The sequence below is a fragment of the Centroberyx affinis genome, unplaced genomic scaffold (genome assembly GCF_046629955.1).
Source record: "Centroberyx affinis isolate AG114_WGS23_722 - 3 ecotype Tasmania unplaced genomic scaffold, CSIRO-AGI_Caff_v1 ptg003492l_1, whole genome shotgun sequence".
Taxonomy (NCBI): Eukaryota; Metazoa; Chordata; class Actinopteri; order Beryciformes; family Berycidae; genus Centroberyx; species Centroberyx affinis.
This window is the reverse complement of record NW_027281447.1, coordinates 205,432-226,434: the sequence shown is the minus strand read 5'-3', so window position 1 is coordinate 226,434 and position 21,003 is coordinate 205,432. Positions and strand designations below refer to the sequence as shown.

Genomic DNA, 21,003 nt, shown 5'->3' with positions numbered 1-21,003 from the left:
GCTAACTAACGTCACCAAGCTAACATTAGCATTAACATTAGTTAGGGTTAATTAGCAGAGATGACAGTAGCATATTTAACTAATCATCACGCCCCCCCCCCCTCATTGTAGCGAAATTGTAAAAATAAAACGCTGGTAATGCGATGTTTATTAAATTGGCATCTATTTTGTGTTACGCTGACTGTTGACTTTCCGTTGTTGACTTGTTAGGTTTTGGCATCGGGCTTAAATTAAGATTGACGTCTGTTATTAACATATTTGGCAGCGCAGACGTCTCAGACAGCAGTCTCGATACATGACGAGCTCTCTTATGCAGACTCAAACCAAAATCCACCAAGACCCTAATGCTGTCAGTGTGGCCTTTTTATCTGAGATTGCTAGATATCCTTGTAACAAGGGTGACCTATAACCAAAGTCAATGTAGGCCACTGAGACACTTGAAAATCAGCCTCCTCAGAATCCAGTATACTTTTTTTTTTTTTTTTTGCATGAATCACGTTTTTTCAATCAAATTGCATCTCCTGGATAGTAGTAGTAGTAAAAATAGTATATGTAATTGATGTTTTTGGGTCTTTTTTATTAATCAAATAACATAAACATTATCCATTGGTAAAGTCATTAAGTTGAAAAATGGAAGAGTCCTATAGCTAAAATGTAAAGTAAAATTGGTTTATGTCCAACTTAGATGGAGTATTAGCCTGGCAATAACAGCCATGTTGGTTCCAAGTTAGTTTCAATTGTTCAGTCATATGAAATGAAAATGTTTTACATTCATATATACTCATTCAATCCACAGGTTGCAGACAAGGAGAATTTGAGAAGAGCTGCTGATACTTGTCAAGAAGTCCATGTATTGTGTGTCGTGTCAAAAAGCAAGTGTGCCCCATTTATTTTGTGAGAAAGCACCAGAAGGAGTCTAACATGGCCAGTCGGGCAACTATGCAAGCATCTGTTGATAGTGATCCCGAAACACATGAGGCAGACGAATGCCATGAAAATATTCCACCCCCCAGCGTCAGCACCACAAGAGGCACTTTAAAGTCCAAGGTCCAAGTCGGAGATGTGGTAGAATGTTCCTCCTCACAGCCAAGTGGAGAAACTAAGCCTCTCGCTAACAGCTGCCACTTTGCAACCCCAGCTCCATATAGCGGCAACAGTGGAGGCAAAGCAAAGTCACGGATCTCCAATCTCCAATCTGCTCTAACTCCAATTTTCAAATACTTCAATCTTGGCGTGAAATGTCATAACTCAAAGACTCCAGAGCCTTTGAGGCATGGAAAAAATCCTGATCTGAATGTGTCCTCTCTTTACCATGAGTTCACAGCAGACTGCCACAAAGAAATTGAAATCCTCAGACAATGTCCTGTCACAGGGTTCTCCACTGCCCGACCAGGGTTCTCTTCTGCCCAACCATCAAGTCAAATGAATCCTCCTGTGTTCATGCTGGAAGATGATATCTGTCCAGAGATTAGTCTCTTGGATGTTACAGTTGATACCACTATGCCAGTGACTCGGTCCACTGTATGTTCTCCTCATATCCTGCCTGAGACTCCTGTATCTTTGAAGGACATGGCCACTAAGCCAGAGGAGGTTGTTGATACAAATCCAGACTTGGAGATGGGCTCTACTCTAACCTTGAAGTCTGAGATGAGTTCAGTGCTAACTCCAGGGGGGGGAAACATCACGATGAATGACTCCAGCTGGCTCAAAGCTTCCTTGGATGTCACTCGGGATATTTCTGCAGTAGATAGTTTGAAAAACAGTATGCCTTCGTTGGAGCTCAGTGCACAAAACATGGCGGAGATCGCTGGATCAGTCATGATTCAAAACTCAGCTGAGGACTTGTCTAGTACCCTCCCTAGCAATGTCACCCATGACATGAGCTCCTCTAGTGAAAAATCTGCTCAGTGCATTGGGAAAAACATAACCATGAATGACTCCAGCTGCCTCAAAGCTTCCTTGGAAGTCACTCAAGATATTTCTACAGTGGATAGTATGAAAAATAATAGGCATTCGTCGGAGTTCAGCGGACAAAACATGACAGAGGTTGCTGGATCAGTTGTGATTCAAAGCTCAGCTGAGGACTCGTCTTGTACCCTCCCTGGCAATGTCACCCACGACATGAGCGCCTCTAGTGACAAATCTGCTCAGTGCATTGGGAAAAACATAACCATGAATGACTCCAGCCGCCTCAAAGCTTCCTTGGAAGTCACTCGGGATATTTCTACAGTCGATAATTTGGAAAACAATAGGCCTTCGCTGGAGCTCAGTGGACAAAGCATTGCGGAACATGGTGGACCAGTCATGATTCAAAGCTCAGCTGAGGACTCATCTTGTACCCTCCCTGGCAATGTCACCCACGACATGAGCGCCTCTAGTGACAAATCTGCTCAGTGCATTGGGAAAAACACAACCATGAATGACTCCAGCAGCCTCAAAGGTTCCTTGGAAGTCACTCGGGATATTTCTACAGTCGATAATTTGGAAAACAATAGGCCTTCGCTGGAGCTCAGTGGACAAAGCATTGCAGAACATGATGGACCAGTCATGATTCAAAGCTCAGCTGAGGACTTGCCTAGTAGCCTTCCTGTAAATGTCACCCACGACATGACCTCCACCAGTGACAAGTCTGCTCAGTGCATCATATCACAGTCCTCTACTTGTGATGTGGAGTGTGGTAGCAATTCAAATAATCGCACATTTGAACTTCAGGTTGAGCCTATGGAGAGCTCCAATCCTGGGGAACCCAACAACACAAAGATGCTAACCAGTGAAGTGCCGCAACCTAGCCTGAAGGCGGCTGTGAACAGCACCTTTACCACTCTGCAGACCTCCAAGCTGAGCATCGCCACCGATTTAAACACTGCTGTTCAAATATCCTGCCCTCAGAATAACACCTTGGCTCTTCCTCCATCAAATGTTGGTAACCCCACTGCAGAGGCTGAAGATCAAATTAGTTCAATCTCTAAGAACACTTTTGAAACTTGCCCTGTTATGAATCACAGTTGCTCAGCTAGGGAGACTAGTGGTTTGTGTGTTCTCCAGAACAACACTTTTAATATGCATTCTCTTCAAAAATCCAATGGCAATATCATTTTAGGTGAAACTAGTACTATAGCAGTTTGCCTCCAAAATGACACTTTAGACACTAAACCTCTTTCTAAGCTCAGTGGCACAATTGCTTTGTCAGAATCAAGCTCTAGTCCCCAGAACACTTTGGACATGCCGCCTTCTTCTAAGCTCAGTAACTTGACCACAAGCCCTAAAGACAAAACTTTTGAAGCCAACACTCCTGGACTGTCAAAACTTAATGGGACAACAGCTGGTGCAGAGGCTAATGCCAAGACGGTTGACCTCCATGACAGCACTTTTGAAGCTAATCCTGTTGTGGTGGCTGTCTCTGGAGCTGAAACAGGTGAGACCAAGGAACAGTCACAATCAGTCCTGCCTATGACAGATGGGCTTTCTGACACTTTGGACCATCAAAGCATGGATATGGAGAACAACAAAGCAGCTGCATTCAACTTGGATGACTCCCTAGATTTGAGGTCAGACTCTTTTGTTACGTCTACACCCATGCCTGATTCTAAAATGATCAACTTAATTGCTGAACGAGGAGGAGGCAAAGCCGCAGAGGTGCAGAAAAAGCTGTATGGGGATGGCTCCAGTAAGCCGGATGGCCCCAGTAAGCCAGTTAGCCAGGTGGCTGCCCCATCAAACATTGTCAGTGACCGAAAGACATTCTTCACTGTCTCTGCTGCTAAATCACTGTTGCCCCCTTCGAGAGCTGCATCCCAGCTATTGAAATACAAGCCAGTCTCTGCAATTCCAGGAAGGTTTGAGCCACCTCCCTCTGGTCCGCCTATGACTAGGCAGAGAGCCCAGGCAGAGGCCTCAAGAAATACTGCTGCTTCAGATGCTCTCCCGCAGGAGGTAAGATTGGAATATTTGATCCTTTTTTTAATACAATGAGTGTACAAAATTAAAACAACACCTGCTAGGGATGGGACGATATGATTCGATACGCGTTATGGGGTACACAATTCGATACCACGATACGATGTAATAAAAGTTTAATGACAATAAAGTATGATTCTTTGTGGTATCAAGTTTGCAGAATTAGGTGTATGTTTATTTCTGAACCACAAATCCTTCTAGCAATGGCATTGGCTTGCTAGAATGTAAACAAGAATTTAAAAATGTCATTACAAAGTGCAAATAATATCATTTTGATAGAGAGCTTGTGAAATTGTGATGAGCAAGCCATCTCATTCATGATTATTACAGCAGAGTAAAATGTAGCTAATATTGCGATTCATTTCTCTGCCCCGCGATACATATTGTCACATTTTTGTATTGCGATACATTGAATTTCGATATTGTCCCATCCCTAACAGCTGCTGTTTCCATGAAATATACTGACCAGATGAATTCAGGTGAAACCTATGATCCTTTATTGATTTCAGCTATTGATTCCACTTCAGTTATGATGGGGAGAAGGCAGATTGAAGACAAATAATTGGGCCTTGAGAAAGACGTAGACTGTGCAAAAGGCAGTGCAACACAATTATATTAACGTGTCATTGGTGTAACATTAGCTGCTGTTATAAAGCTCACTCACAGAATTTTTATCAGTTGATTGAGGTGACAGGGATAAGCCAGGATAAGGCATATATAACAGTATATAACAATATATAAGCTAAATTTTTAAATTTGTGTTTTTTTTCCCTTGATTTTGTGTATCAAAGACCACAGGAATATCAAGCTCCTGCAATGGGCGTACTGCGGTTACAGGTAGGCAGTGTGTGCAAGTGTGTGTGTACCTGCATGCATGTTTTCAGAAGGTGCTTGCTAGTTTAAAATTAGATTTTTCATAAATGTTAAGGTTAATGTTTTATTTCCATGGTCATGGCTGTACGCACTGTGTTAGTACGTGTTTTGCATACATACTGACAGGAAAAATGTTGTATGAGAATAGTAAGCATCAATGTACTGTAGTCAATTGGGTATTCTCACTCCATATCACTTTCATTGTGACACTGATCAAAATAACACTTAAATCAAGTTTAACACTTAAATCAAGTTTATTGTTGTTTCATGTTAGTTTTTTAGTTTTGTTTTTTTCATTAAAGTTAGTTTTATTTCATTTTACTAAAATGTTTTTCCATGCTTAGCTTCAGTCTTGGTTTTTGCTAAGTATAGGCCTAACACCCTCGGGTGTGTGTGCACCCTGTCTTTCCCTCTGTTCTGATGTTAGGATCCAAGCAGCCCAGTACTGGCTTGCGGAGACCTCAGCCTAGTCGCATCCCGTCAACCACCCAGAGAGCCATACCGAGCCTCAGGCCTCCCTCAGCAAGAAGCAACACAGCAGCAGCTTCCTCTAATACTGACAAACCCCGTGGACCTACAGGTACACACACAGTGGTCAGGCTTTATGTATATTTCTGGGTTTGTTTGACACATATAACGACAAATAATAACAATAAAGTTGTATCGTATCGTATCAAAGTTCAATGTTAGTACGTTTTTCCACTTGGCTGGTCTGGACAGTTCGTAATATTCAGCAGCAAAATGACTGAAAAATAAACAACTGAGCCCTTGTGAAGTATCTGTGCTCTCAGCACTGAGGATTGAACCAGCAATTAATATAAGATATCATATTTAGATGAGTGGGGCTGTTTCTTTTGTGACATGCATGGTCTAAATCCAATGTAATCACTGTTTTCTCCTGTCCTTACATACAAACAGCCACTAACCCAATGAAGACGGCACAAGCACCCAGCCAGGCAAAGAAGCACCTCTTGACCAGTGAAGCTTTGCCATTGGCAAAGAAGAAGAAGATGGGTAAATACTGAGTTTTGTGGCTTTAAATTATAAAGTTTAAACAACAATTATAAAGTTTTGTTTTTTTTATGGGTTGTATGGTTGGTTCTTTCATAAAGGCTAACTTGTATACCTAGTGTAGCTCGACCTGTACAACATAGTCCTTGTGGCTATGGTCAAACCCTAGACATTCTGAGCATGTTTGCTGACTAAGCAGGCATGGGTCGTGTACCGAACGCCTTTGAGTTGACAGTTGTCCTTGGGATTTTTATGTCATCATGCTTTTAGATGCTCCAGTGCCACCTGCTAGTGCTGAAGCCTCAACATCTTCCTGTGATCCAGCCAGCAGAGCTAGAAATCTGAAGCTGCCTGCAACTAGTCAGAGAGCTACCCCAAAACCCCAAAGCCATGGTAAGCGCAATTAAATCAGGCTTCATATGCCAAACCGAAGGCACTTTATCAAATATATAACATGAGAAGTAGTAGTAAACAAGTTATTGTATCATTAATAGGGTACTGTTTTAAATACTAAGACGTGTTGGAGATTCATGTGTTTATAGGAAACTTGATGGAGATCTTACGCTAACATTTCAAAGAGAGATACATCTGTGAATTCTACCCAACTTTGGGGTTTATACTCTAGGACATTCAGTGACTCCAGTGAGAAGTAACCAAAGGAGATGGTAGAGCATTTGAAATCAATTCTGTGGATTGCAGTTACTCAACCACCATGATCAGATGGCCTCAGTTGGTGGAAAAAAATAATAATTTTGGGGGTGTCATCAATCGGGTATTTGCCCTCACTCAGCCAAGTCTTTTATTTGAAAACAAAATAGTGTGTTGGAGGTGAAATCTTGGCAGACAGAGGTTTTATGTTTCATGTTTTTGCAGGGTGCGCCAACTGTGCTGAGCTTGAGCAACAGCTCAAGAAGAAATCTGAAGAAATAACGAGACTGAAAGAAGGTATGACTTGTTGTGGTTTTATTCTAAGGAATCTAAGTGCAGTTATTTTAGGAGGCATTGTTGCAAACCTCTGACTTGAAGGAAAATACAAATTTTTTTTTACGTGTGTCATTAATTGGTCTGTTGGCTTTGATCTTCTCTTGGTCCTAGTGTTGAGTCAAAATCCAGTACAACCATTTATTTGTGTTTTATATGTGTAAATGTTTGAAAGTTAATATTTCAGTCATTGTGTGTATCGTATGTCTGTAATTACAGATACATTTTTTCCTAATTTCTTTCAGAGCTACTCAAGTACAAGAGACGAAAAGATGAATGCTGATATGAATCCTAAGGATCTTTCATAGCACTATGAATTGATCGTTAATATAAGTTTTTAAGTTACGCACACACTGTAAATTAAAATATTAAATTTTGATTCAATAAAAGAATGTTGATTATATTAAAATCGCATCTATGCATTAACACTCTTTGCTTTTTTTCATTGAAATACTATATATTTTGAAATATATATTTTTGAACATATGTTATAAAGCTTTGCAGATTAGAATCTGATCTGTTATTACATTATCATATTCTCCACTGTAATCCGGTCCAATATCCATCCATGTCAAGATATTTTCATCGCTGTCTAAATAAAGGGCTTACAGTCTGGATGACTCTTATCTAATTTCAATATGGAAGATAGTGGACGGGAAAAAAACACCACAACAAGTGGAATATGTTAATATAATAGGGGTAAAGAGGAAATGTATCTTAAATCTTACGCTCATGTTATCTGAAAAAGTTAATCCTGTACTCTGCAATCCCATTCAGAGTATTGAAGGGACGTGATATCAGATATGCTGGCAATGAGGCTGAAATAGAACAATTTTAAGTACAACTTAAATATGAAGTCTGAGTAGAAAGTATGATAGCAAATGCTGAACAAATATTTGCCAGTGACACCATTTAGCTGAATATATATATATTTTTTTAAATTGTATACTTCTGCACTGCACACTTTAATTTTCTACCTTCACATACATTTCTAGAATTTCTTTTCACCTTGAAAGGATGAAATTCTTTCTGTAGATATGACAACAAATCCCAGGTAATTGCACCTTCAAATTAATTTGTAGCACAGCAGATATGCACATATTCAAGGGGTTCACCAATTTGAGCATTATTGAATATTGATTGCCACCTATTACATAGAAGTTCATTATAACAAAATCAATAGTTTATTATATGCATATTAAGATGGTAAAATGCTGTCCCTGATTTGTATTATGAAAATGTGACTTTTTAACCAATCATCCTTGGACTGCAAATTATGTAGCAGTATTGAATAATGAATCTGAGGATTTTTCCGTTGAAACAGAAGGTGTTGTATGCGTAAGAACAGAAGTACACTCATGGTTCTTTACAATATATTTTTTCTTGCTACAAAACTATTTTTTCTTTTTATTGGGATGACTAGAGACAGATAAACGATTTTTCCAAAGTGACCTTACATTTTCATCCGATGGGTGGCAACATCACCTAGGAGCCGCTCACCATCCTGCCTGTCCCTGTGTGTAGATCTGTGCTTCGGACCATCCCTATGCTTTGTGAATCTTCATCACTTCCTTTCCTGACGCTAGTGCCCGGGCAGCCCGTCGCACGCCTTCGTTTGTGGCCGCTAAATTGCAAAACTGGATTATAAAAAGATTCAAAATAATCTGCCGCACCACGAGACCATTTTCACAAGGACATAGGTGAGTTCGTCTCACAAAATGGTTCAACTATGTTTGATTAACCCAGCCCCGAGCAAAATCTATCTACCGGCTGGACATGCGGGAAGGCCCGGTTCTCCATCCCGTCTGTTAGTAACGTTAGCTTAGCATCAACGCCGCGCCACGCTAGCGGTCGCGTTGTATCTTCGGAAATAACTTATATCCTTACATTATGAGGAAATAAACATTGATTTGCGAACCTAATAGTTGTGTAAACCGTGTAGCTGTAATTGAGGCTATGTAGTCAGTTGGATGAGCTGCTTGTAACCCCATCATCAGTATCGGGTTAGTCCAGCTGTCACAGCTAACGTTATCTAACGCTACCGGCCAGCTAGGTTGTCGTTGCGTATTGATTGCATTAGCTTGCTAAGTTAGCTAGCTTGAGTAAAAGTGATGCTGAGCTGTACACTTTTTTGTTGTCTGGTTCCCTTCATCTAGCTACAGCTAATGGTAACTTTTAAGTTATGTCTTACACATATCCCATTTACCATCTGCTGGTCAATTTACGTTATGTATCCATGTTGTGAGTACTGGTGTTGACAGTCATTTTGGAGTGATTCACAACATCACACAGCAATAGTGATGTAACTGGTGAAAATCCACTAGGTCAACTGGCAGTTGCCAAAGCTAGAAACAATCTATACCATTTGGGTACATAGAGAAACAGGCATCTTTCCATTGTGCACTGATAACCACCGCAAATTGATTTAATTTATTTAGTAGAATTTGTAAATGTCACATTAAACACATTAAACATTTCCTCTGCAGCATACAGCACAAGGGTGCAACACACATCTTGCAGGAAAACGCTAGATCTGCAGCCAGCTGCCTATTAAAGAGAACGTTACGTTTATTTTATTTTGTCTTTACAGATTGACAGCCTCCTTCAGCAATGTCTCGTTTCTTCGCCACTGGGTCCGACAGCGAGTCGGAGGAGTCCTCATCCGCCGATGAGATCACCCCTAAAGCACCAGGGACTACTTTCAAGCAGTCAGTACCTCTTGTTATCTGTCAAACCCCATCATACACTGACACAAATTATATTTTTAGAATTATCTCACCTATCCATATTGTTTTCCCAGGTCCTTGCTGCTTAGTGATGATGAGGAGGACACCAAGAGAGTGGTACGCAGTGCCAAAGACAAAAGGTCAGTGTGGCTGTTTAGCGTCAAGTGGACTTACAATTTTTTGGCAACATGTACCACAAATGCTACTCATATCAGATTGTTTTGATGTATTGATTTTGTTTTAAATCATTCTTATACTCATTCTTAAATCTCAGGTTTGAGGAGTTGACCAACTTCATCAAGACCATCCGCAATGCCATGAAGATCCGTGACATGGCCAAATGTCTGGAGGAGTTTGAGCAGTTATGTCGAGCGTTCCTCAAAAGCAAGACTATAGTGGACAAAGAGGGGGTTCCCTCTTTCTACATCCGTCTTCTGGCCGACCTGGAAGACTATCTCAACCAGGTCAGTAGCCCAGGTTTACCGCAGCTCTCTGAATTTCAGCTTTATAATTGTAACCATGTGTTATGTGTTTTGTGATCTGCCTGCTGCAAAGGAATTATATTAATCATCTTGGTCAGTTGGTCTTGTATATAGGTGATAAGTGGACTCTCCAGGATATGTCTAAACCCCCAGTCCCTTTTTTTGCAAAGCAGTGGAATAACCTGTTGTCATTTACCTTCCAGCTTTGGGAGGACAAAGAAGGCAAGAAGAAGATGAACAAGAACAATGCAAAAGCCCTCAGCACGCTGCGTCAGAAGATCCGCAAGTACAACAGGGATTACGAAACAGAGATCGCTGCTTACAAGGAGGTAAATCGGGGCATTTCCTCTGTGTTCTTTTTGAGACCATACTCACTATTTGCTGGGTGAGAGACATTAACAATGCCTTCTCTCTCTCTCTTTCAGAACCCACAGGAGTCTGCGGATGAGGAGGAGGAGAAGGAGCCAGAGGATTCGGGTGAGCTTGCTTTTTTATATTTACATCTTAGTACAACAAAGGCCAAGAAGAACTCTATAAATTCTATAAAACTATAAAGGCATAAAAGGCAATGAAAGTATTCTATGGCAAACTGAAAGGTGTCCAACCCAACTTTAGAGTAGATAGATAAAATATATATAAAATGGGTCTGAAGACTTTCAGGGTGCCGTAAAATACTTTCATCACTGTATAGACTAAATGCATTTATAATAGAAATATGTCACCCTGCCCATTTTCAATGATATTTGTTTGTAGAATCAGGTACTAATATGTGTTAATTTAAAACTTAAATGAGAGAGAGACATGAGACATAATGATGACTATGTGGAGCTGTTGTAAGCATCGTCCGTTTAATTCATCGTCCTCATTTTGTGGTCCTCAAGGCTCCTCTTCAGACAGCGACGCAGAGGGGGGCGAGGACGGTGTGTCAGCCAAAGCCTTCTTGAAGAAAAAGCCTGCGGATGCTTCCTCAGAGGCCAGCAAGTTCCTCAAGTCGGCCAAGGGCTCAGGGGTAAGAGACCAGCGGGCCAATCCAGTACTGATCTAACAGTTAAAGCAAATCCTCTTTCCTTTTGCCACAGTTGCTGAAGGATTCACTACAGAAACTCTGATGTAGGAAGACCTAATTCTCCATCAGGGGAGACTTGAGTTAATCTGCTGGAGTTTTCCTCTCTTTGACAGGATGAGTCGTCTTCCAGTGACGACGATGATGATGATGAAGAGTGGGGCTCGGACACGGTAGATAGCGGTAGCGAGAGCTCTGATGATGGGGAGGGAAAGAGCGCTTCCCTGGCCGTGGTCTTCCTCAAAAAGTGAGTCTCCCCTCTCCACCTCCTCCTTTTTAGAACAGAACAGTTAAGGATTTGTAAATAACAACACAACACAAGAACAGACAGGGAAAAGCTTCATCCATACTTTTCATGTCAAAGAAGTTCACGCAAACTACTGCTGTCTCTCCCCAGGACCCAGGATGGTGAAAAGAGTGGCGAGAAGAAGAAGGATGGGAGGAAGAAGAAGCTCAAGAAGAAAGAGCGGCTTGAGGAAGAGGCCGAGGAGGAAGGAGCAGAGGAGGGTGAGGGAGGCTGGGAGAAGGTGAAGGGCGGAGTGCCTCTGGTCAAGGTAAAGAACAGATGATGATAAAATGCTTTTTGTTTCACCTGCTTTGGCTACAACACAGTAGATTGTGCAATTTTCCACATTTGTCTCAAAAGAAACAAAAGATGTTAATCGTTAACCATATCACTCATATCAACAAATGATGTCAGTATTTATATTATTGTGTCATGTCTTCAATCTAACAGGAGAAGCCCAAGATGTTTGCGAAGGGCACAGAGATCAACACAGCGGTGGTGGTGAAGAAGCTGCACGAGATCCTGCAAGCAAGAGGCAAGAAGGGCACAGACAGGTAACACTGGTAGCACTAAAGCTCCACCTGTATTACAGTTCTTATAATATTCTGCACGAAAAACTCTATAGGAATGACTGTGAATATGCCCTAACAGAAAACCATAGTCGGTATTAGTACAAAAATGAGGAGCGATCTGATTCCTCAACGATTCCCTTACCAGTTCCTTTCTTCTATACAGTATATTACCTTCATAGACCTTTACAGCACCCAAAAATACTATGTCTGTAAGTGAATTAATTGAAATTCCTCTTTCCTCTTTTTCAATCTTCTCACTTCCTCCCCTCCTTCCTCTTTCCCTCTGGCAGAGCTGCCCAGATAGAGCTGCTGCACGCCCTGGCAGGCATCTCCAATGAGAACAACCTGGGCCAAGGCATCCTGGTCAAGATCAAGTTCAACATCATCGCCTCCCTTTACGACTACAACCCCAACCTGGCGGCTTTCATGAAGGTAGGAGCCGCTGCCTCAAAATGTTTCAGAATATTGACAGTATTTTGTATATTAGGGTAATAATGATATTTGATGTTGTTAAGTATAATCCTCAGACAGTGATTCTTGTCATAGCAGCAATATATTTTTAAGCATGTTACTACTGTGACAGTAGAATTTCTCTCCGGGATAATGTATTTATTTCTCTTTCTGACTCCATCTCTAATATTGCACGGCTGCTATCAGCCTACGTCATGTTGAACCATGGCCCAAAACATTTTGTTTAAATAGAAAATGTGCAGGAACTCTGTGAATTGAAATGGAGCAAAGGCAGGGTTTGTTGGAAACAGGTTTGGAGTGGAAAGCGCACGCTCTGTTCCCATTTTTTCGTATGAATAATTCTGACTTTGCGTCCCTCTAGGCGGACATGTGGAAGAAGTGCCTGGACTGTATAGACGAACTGCTGGACATCCTCTTTGAGAACAACAACATCTTCATTGGGGAGAACATTGCAGAGGACAGCGAGAACCTGGGCATCTCAGACCAGGTAGCTTCACCTCTCTGGTATATCTGGGTGGCAGTGTGGCCTGGTGGTTGGAGAGACTGCCCCTAAACTGAAAGCTCACAAATTTGACCTCTGCAACAGCATATGTGTGTTTATCAGCTGCCATGTGTCTTGCTGAAGTGTCCTTGAGCATAACACCAAACCCTTACCTGCTCAAGCCGCTCTGGACAAGAGCGTCATCTACATTACAGAATATAACTATAAAACTAAAACACCAAAAGGGCCCAGACAGAATGATAACATCAGCCTGACTATCAGGCTTTTCCTGTGTGGAAGTAATTATTATGGAGTATGTAGCACAGCAGTATGGAGTATCCAAACTACTGTAAGTAACATCAAAAAAAGCTATATGTCACAGCTGTATGACTCACTCAACTTGGCCAAATGTCAAAGATGTTTCTGCCCTCTATTAAGGTCAATCCATTACAATTAACTATAGAAAAGGGACGGTTCAGTGCTATACTGCACTACTGGACAGAATGTTATGTGACATGGGAGAAAATGAAAACGATTTATGTTCTGTTGTCATTTATATGCAAAGTGAAGTTACTTATTTCTACTGCTGCCTTTGGGTTAGATGATTATGAAAGACTTGAGATGTCTTTCAGAAAAGGTTGATTCAATGTGGCACTACCTGTAAAGCTAAGGTATTTTTTATGATAGTTAAGATTTTTTAGGAATATGTTTTGTTTTTTTCTGTACACAAATTATGTGATTTATGTCTTCTAAGCCCAAGCGGGATATAATGCATGACAATTAATTGCTCAAATACAGTGTAAAGGCATGTCACGTTTATTGTTGTATCTTTTGTTTGTGTTTGTCAGCCATTCAGGGTGCGTGGATGCATCTTAACGCTTGTGGAGAGGATGGACGAGGAGTTCACCAAGATCATGCAGAACACTGATCCCCATTCTCAAGGTTAGTTGTCCCCCACCAAAGGGGGGACTATGGATCGGTCTCCGTCCATTAGTTAGTTTGTTAGTCACACTGTAACGTTGACTTTGTGCCGCTAGGGGGTGGCATTGACAATGAATGGGGACTCAGTGGTAAAGCAGTTCATACAGTTAAAGTTATCATAGGTAACATAAAAGTCTACACACACTACACACTTGGAGACATCAGACTGGGTTGATGTGTTGAAATGAAAGTCAATGGAGAATTTTTGGGCAAAGCTCTAACCACAAGACACTGTAGTCATTGTACAGTTGTTAGACTGTTGTACTGTTATTGCACTCATCACTGCACTACCACTGTGCCGTCAGTGTTGACTACTTATATCATATTACCACTTACCTACTGTGCAATACCATATATCACTTATCATTTAGCATTTATATTATTCATAACACTCACGCTCCTGGGCCCTCATTTATCAAGAGTACGTAAGTACAAATATGTGTGTAAACCATGCGTACGACCATTTCTAAGCAAAGAGTCGGATTTATCAATTTGTACTTATGCTTGAGAACGTGCGTAAATTTAAGCACAGCTCTGACCATGCTTACGCACAGCACCAAGCGGTTGAAAACGAAAGACCACCAAGAACGACAGGAACAGACAATCAAATGAATAGGCATTTTCATAATTATTAATATAAAATTCCTTAGGCTTCAGTAGTTGAGACTAAAAGTGCATGTTATACTATTCATATACAATTTCGACAGTGCATATTGTTCAACTATATTATCTAGTCCATTTAAGCGTACTGAATTAAATCGATTAATCATCATTTTAATTATTAGTATGGGTGATGAAATTCAGGGTATAGGCAATCATAAAAGGCAACAATAAGACATTGATAGTTGTGTGCGTAAAATGGCTCATCTTGCTTTGATGGATGATTTGGAGCATTATGCATTGCGCATGGAGCGTTCTCAGAGAGCGCACCAACTTTTTAACTGAAAGCGATGAGGGGCGACTCAGTAGATTTAGTTTTATTGGACCTCTGCCCCACCTTCTCCTTCAGGGAGGACCTGCAGGCTGAGAGAAATATATTCAAATGAAAATTATCTATCACAATCCGGTGTCCGGAGTGTCCGGTCCACATCGGACAGGCTGATCTCAGTCTGTCCTCCGCCTGTTGCAGCAATGTCCCTGTTGTTGACTATAATTATTTTGGATTCAGGTCAAAACTTTTTTTTTTTCTGCCACTGCTCTGCTGATAAAACTGTTTAATGCCGCCGCTCACACCTGCTGACAGGCTGTATGTTTTCGCTTGTTTATCAGTCTACCATCGAATGTTCCAGAAAGTACTTTGTGGTGCCACAACCTCAGTTACCAATTTTTAATAATTTTAATAATTCAGTGTCTGCATCTGTAAATTCTTCCTCCTGCGTTCTTTGTCTGAGCCGTGTTCAGCACAGAAGAGATATCAATGACATTTCCTGCTGCATTTAAAGGGAAGGTTGTCACCATATATGGTCAATTGGGGGTGTAAATTTATGTTAACGAGTGGCTGTGCACGAGCATGATGGTGGTTTAGAATATGTGGTATTTATCAAGGCAGGTTACTTACAGGTGTGCGTACGCACGTTTGATAAATACCGATTTTTTTGTACTTATGCACATTCTAAATTTTATTCGTAAGAGAGAATTTAGAACCTTTTCTACGCAATGTTGATAAATGAGGGCCCTGGTGTTGTATGTTATATTGTATATTGTATTATAAATTGTATTGTAGTGTACATTGTGTAATGTACGGATTGTATTTATTCCGTATTGTAGTTCTTATATTTTGTACTGTATTGAGTAAAAACAGGACAATTACAGTTACTACATTTCAAGATATAACTTGTACTTACAACAGAAATATATGGTCAATCTCTCCTTTCATTGTCCCATATGAAAATGCTTATACAATTTCACTCATATTTCAAGTACACTCAGCAATTACTGACTGACCCAAGGGTGGAACTACATCCACTGGTGGAAGACAACATGTTTACTATTTGCTTGTTATTACTTGTCCTTCTCATAATGAGTTGATTTGATTGTGTATGGCTATCTTAGTTTGTATGTATTGGCAATATATATGTGTATATATATGTTGACTATAGTTGAAAATTGTGAAAATGTTGATATAGCAACAGTTGAGTTGCTACCTCAGTGCACAGATGGCCATGGATCTGTTCTGTGTTTTTTGTTTTGTTTTCTACTGGCTTCTCCCAGCTGCTGATTGATTTGCTTGCTTGTTCCTCTCTATTCGTCTCCCAGAGTACGTAGACAACCTGAAGGACGAGGGGCGAGTTTGTGGCATCATCGACAGGCTGCTGAACTACCTGGAGAACAAGGGCAGCACAGAGGAGATTTGCCGCATCTACCTGCGCCGAATTATGCACACCTACTACAAGTTTGACTACAAGGCTCACCGCCGCAGCCTGGGCCTCCAGGGAGAGACCAAGGTGAGAGATGCAGGGTGGTACAGCCTGAGAGACACGCTCATGTTATCGCAAAGAGAAATAGATTTTTCTTGAACAAGCATGAACCCAAAGACACAAATAGACCTGCTAGAGTTGGCTAAGTAGAAGTGAAGTGAACACACAAAATACAATGATAAAAAACAAGAAAAAATACAAATTGGTGCCTTACAAAACAAACAAAAAACAAAAGAAAATAAACAAAGAAATGAAGACGGCATGCACAGACACAACTGAATTGCATAATAGAATCTAAATGACAAGATGGTGGAAGTCAAAACATGAGAAAGAAATATATGGCAAAGGCAAAATGCATAAAATGACAAGGGAAATAAAATAGCCCAGATGGAGAAAATTAAGTCATAGGGGAAGTGAGACTGTGGTAGAGAGTTTGTGTGTGTGTGTGTAGCAGTTCCCTACAGTTCCTTGTCAGGAGCAGAACAGCCCTCTGTCTTGCAGTTCAGTTTGCTGAGCCGTGTCTTTCTCTGTCCCCTGTGTAGTCGGAGCAGGACCAGGAGGAGAGCGAGGGGGAGGACAGCGCCGTCATCATGGACCGTCTCTGCAAGTTCATCTACGCCAAGGATCGCACCGACCGTATCCGCACCTGCGCTATCCTCTGCCACATCTACCACCACGCCCTGCATTCACGCTGGTACCAGGCCCGCGACCTGATGCTGATGAGCCACCTGCAGGACAACATCCAGCACGCTGACCCACCTGTGCAGGTAGGCAGGCAGACACACAGCTGAGTAAGAGAACATGCTTATATGCAACAGTAATCCCAATATCAAATGCATCTCTCTCTCTCTCTCTCGTCTAGATCCTGTACAACAGAACCATGGTGCAACTGGGCATCTGCGCTTTCCGCCAGGGCATGATCAAGGATGCCCACAATGCCCTGCTGGACATCCAGTCCTCCGGCCGCGCCAAGGAGCTCCTGGGTCAGGGCCTGCTGATGAGGAACATGCAGGAGAGGAACGCAGAGCAGGAGAAGATTGAAAAAAGGAGACAGGTGAGTTCTACATAAGCAGTCAGCTCTTAAGATCATGTTGGATGTTTTTTCTTGATGGTAACCAGCTGGGTTTCACTTAACTTTGCCAATAAAATGATGGATTAGAATTTGAGGCAACAGAGGACCACACTGAGAGCCAGCTTCCAAACATAGGAAATACCACGCAACCAGTTCATATTGAGTGATACAGAACTCAATAGCGACTGTTCTAAGATGGCTCTGACATCCCTCATAGGTGCCATTCCACATGCACATCAACCTGGAGCTGCTGGAGTGTGTGTACCTGGTGTCAGCCATGCTGCTGGAAATCCCCTACATGGCCGCCCACGAGTTTGACGCCCGCCGCAGGATGATCAGCAAGCAGTTCCATCACCAGCTCAGGGTGGGAGAGAGGCAGCCGCTGCTGGGTACGCAACACGTTAACAGCTCCTTATGCCAGGATCACACTTAATCCATAATGTGTATATAACGGCATTATGCAGAGTTCAACAGAAAGATCCCATGGCTCAATCAATTAATTAGGTGTCTATTGATTGTAGTATTACAACAACAAAAATAGTTGCTATGCAGCTTTGATTCACTTATTTCTTATTCATTTACTAGTGAAATGTTTTCATCACAAAAACTTCAGAGAGTTAGTAAAACAGTGGAATAGATTTGGCAGCAGTCTAAATTGCTTTTTCTGTGTTGTATTCTTGAGAAACCAGATGATTGTAGCTTTGTCTCGCTCCCCCAGGACCCCCAGAGAGCATGAGGGAGCACGTGGTCGCCGCCAGCAAGGCCATGAAGATGGGTGACTGGCGCACCTGCCACTCTTTCATCATCAACGAGAAGATGAACAGTAAGGTGTGGGACCTGTTCCCAGAGACACAGCGAGTACGCGAGATGCTTGTCAGGTTAGCACACGCCTCCGTTATTATCATACATCAGCTAATTTCATTACAAATGTGCACATTTTACTTTCATTTTCTTTGTATTTATGCCCTTCCTGAATGTCTTTCCCTCTGTAGGAAGATCCAAGAGGAGTCACTGAGGACTTACCTCTTCACATACAGCAGTGTGTACGACTCCATCAGGTAAACACAACACACAATTACAAATAAAATGGTGCAGTTGTCAGTTGCCCCTTGTCAACAACAAGGCTACTTCTAAACAGCAGCTTTTCAGCAGCTCAGTGCTGTGTAGACCATTAGTTTTCCCTCACATGCAGAGTGGTACTGGATCCCTAGCTTGGCCTAGCTTTTGCTTCATTTTTAGACCAATATACAAGGTTGTATGCATGAAAACAAGTTTGAGTGTTCGTAATCAGTCTGTGATTGCTTTCGTCCCCCAGCATGGAGACGCTGTCGGAGATGTTTGAGTTGGAGTTGCCCACAGTCCACAGCATCATCAGCAAGATGATCATCAACGAAGAGCTGATGGTAAGTTCATAGCCTCTCTGCTGGGAAGGGACTCTGCTGCACTGCTAAGAGTGGATTTGTATGAATATGGATGCAACAGATGTGGATATCCTTGAATATGGATATGTAACACATGGCAGACATTTCTCCAGCTTTACATGCGCATACATGTGTTTCTCTTTTTACATTTATTTATATTTTTCTGTGTGTCTTGGCTTGTCTATCTGCCTGCCATATATGTTTGATTTCTGTACAGTACTACTGCTAAATTATTGGTTGAAATAAAGCATTCAAAATGCCTGTGACCTCTCCCACCAGGCGTCACTGGACCAGCCGACCCAGACGGTGGTGATGCACCGCACAGAGCCCACCTCCCTGCAGAACATGGCCCTGCAGCTGGCCGAGAAACTGGGCGGCCTGGTGGAGAACAACGAGCGTGTCTTCGACCTCAAGCAGGGCGTCTACGGCGGCTACTTCAACAGAGGTGAGCTCAGACCACAGCCTTCACCATTACAACATGCGATGTCATATGTACTGTGTGCATTTGCATTTTGTTAACCTTCACCATGTTTGCCAATGGCCACAACTGACATTACTTCTACTAGGTTATATTACTGATGATACATGGCAATGCTATGGGCTGTTCCGGCTTGAACAATGCTTCCTTAGAAACAATGCTAACTGTTTGTCCCTTTGTCTTTCAGATCAGAAAGGTGGCTACCAACAGAAACAAGGCTACCAGAGAGGTACGTGAAGCCGGCTAGACGTTGCACCTTGGATACTTAGAAAATGTGTTTGTGTGCAGTCTAACTGACCATCCCCCAGCCAACCTGCTTGTCATCTACTGCAGACATTACACAAGGCTGTTCAGTGTTGTTGGTTTTTTTTCATTCTTTCTTTGCAGTCAATTGTGATTGCGTCGATAACTGACTTGGAATACATGGAAAAATGTGTTTCTCCATAATTTTAGACACTGGACCTGAAGGTTTTGACTTAGTCATAGTAACCATGACAAACTCTTATTTTTCTCTGCTCATGTCCACAGATCAGAAAGGGGGTTACCAGCAAAAACAAGGGGGCTACCAGCGAGGCGGGTACAGAAACCAGAACCAAAGCAACTACTGAGCTGGGAAAGCTTGCAGAACTGGACCCCGCCAACTCGACTAGTCTTCATTCCACAACAACAACCTGGGTTACTACGCTTGGCACTTGCCTGGTTGCCGTTCTCCCTTGTATGACTAAACTGTATCACCTGAACCTGAAACGGCTGGACGTCATCTCAGTACAAGCCCTGCCTACTACAACTGCATACTGTGAGATTTCAGTACTGCCTGCTCCTTTTGTTAAGTGTGAATGGATTTTTAAGGTTATTAATGCTCTTAGATAATTGTATAATAAAGGCATTGCAGTGTGGCTGGCCTGTGGCAGTACAGGAAGGCAACGGACACCTCAAGTGTTTCACTCATAACCTATCAATAAACATCGTTCAACATTAGTGTGTCTTGAGCCTTCTTTGAAATGTCAGTAGTTTGCATTTTTCCCATTTGTGTGGCTTTGTCTGTTGGTAAGGTCTAAGGAGCCTGGGTTTTTTGTTTGGATGTTTTTTTGTGCTGTTAATTTTGATAAGTCATTTTATATATTTTACACACCCCATATTAACCAGGTACAAGCTGACAGCTAGTTTTGAAATTGCATTTTTCACAAACCTTTAGTCAGGGAATCGGGCAGGAATCTAGCTAAAAGAGATTTAAAAAAAAAAAAAAAAAAAAACTTGTTTCCCAACACTTCACAGAATTAAAACTAGTGAATTTTGTAACGACACATTTACCAATCTTTACTAACTGTCAAGTCATTTGAAAGGGAGGTTCTGACATAGTCTAAAAGAACAGATCTCTGCACAAACTCCTGAACATTTTGTATCTAGGATGTTGATTTTCTCCCTTACGTCTATCCTGCTTAAGCAGTATGGAAAAACCTTTGGGCTTCTGTAGGAGCAACAAGAACAGTTATGTAACCAGCAGTGGTGTAGTGGTAAATAAAAAACTCTGGGTAAACAATGATCTCCAGTTGGTTAAGCCTAAGGCGAACAACCACCAAAAATAAATAACATTTTCAGCAAAGCTTTTTCCCCCCATTAAACACCCTATCTTCATATACCTTACATGTGTTTGACACTTACTAAGAGTATGGATTTTAAACATAAAGGTTTATGTCAGTCTGAAAAAGTGGGATTTTAGGTGGGTTTATC

General features: G+C 41.7%; 2 protein-coding genes across 2 annotated transcripts; both read left to right on the top strand.

The window, feature by feature from the left end:
- Window positions 1-1,423: 1,423 nt before the first annotated feature.
- Window positions 1,424-7,201, top strand: LOC139661286 (serine-rich adhesin for platelets-like). Its single transcript, XM_071539716.1, has 7 exons — window positions 1,424-3,933; window positions 4,749-4,794; window positions 5,258-5,410; window positions 5,749-5,844; window positions 6,112-6,234; window positions 6,715-6,786; window positions 7,068-7,201. Exons 1-7 carry the CDS (start codon window positions 1,441-1,443, stop codon window positions 7,103-7,105), a joined length of 3,021 nt encoding a protein of 1,006 aa, XP_071395817.1. The 5' UTR covers window positions 1,424-1,440; the 3' UTR covers window positions 7,106-7,201.
- Window positions 7,202-8,385: 1,184 nt separating this feature from the next.
- Window positions 8,386-20,250, top strand: eif3c (eukaryotic translation initiation factor 3, subunit C). The gene is made up of 23 exons (XM_071539693.1): window positions 8,386-8,522; window positions 9,413-9,530; window positions 9,623-9,688; window positions 9,823-10,012; window positions 10,234-10,359; window positions 10,456-10,507; window positions 10,912-11,039; window positions 11,210-11,340; window positions 11,491-11,647; window positions 11,830-11,933; window positions 12,242-12,383; window positions 12,784-12,909; window positions 13,752-13,845; window positions 16,141-16,328; window positions 16,844-17,068; window positions 17,164-17,355; window positions 17,591-17,762; window positions 18,092-18,251; window positions 18,366-18,431; window positions 18,689-18,776; window positions 19,074-19,239; window positions 19,460-19,501; window positions 19,801-20,250. The coding sequence occupies exons 2-23, from the start codon at window positions 9,433-9,435 to the stop codon at window positions 19,878-19,880; spliced, it is 2,793 nt and encodes a 930-aa protein (XP_071395794.1). The 5' UTR covers window positions 8,386-8,522; window positions 9,413-9,432; the 3' UTR covers window positions 19,881-20,250.
- The last annotated feature ends 753 nt before the right edge of the window (window positions 20,251-21,003 follow it).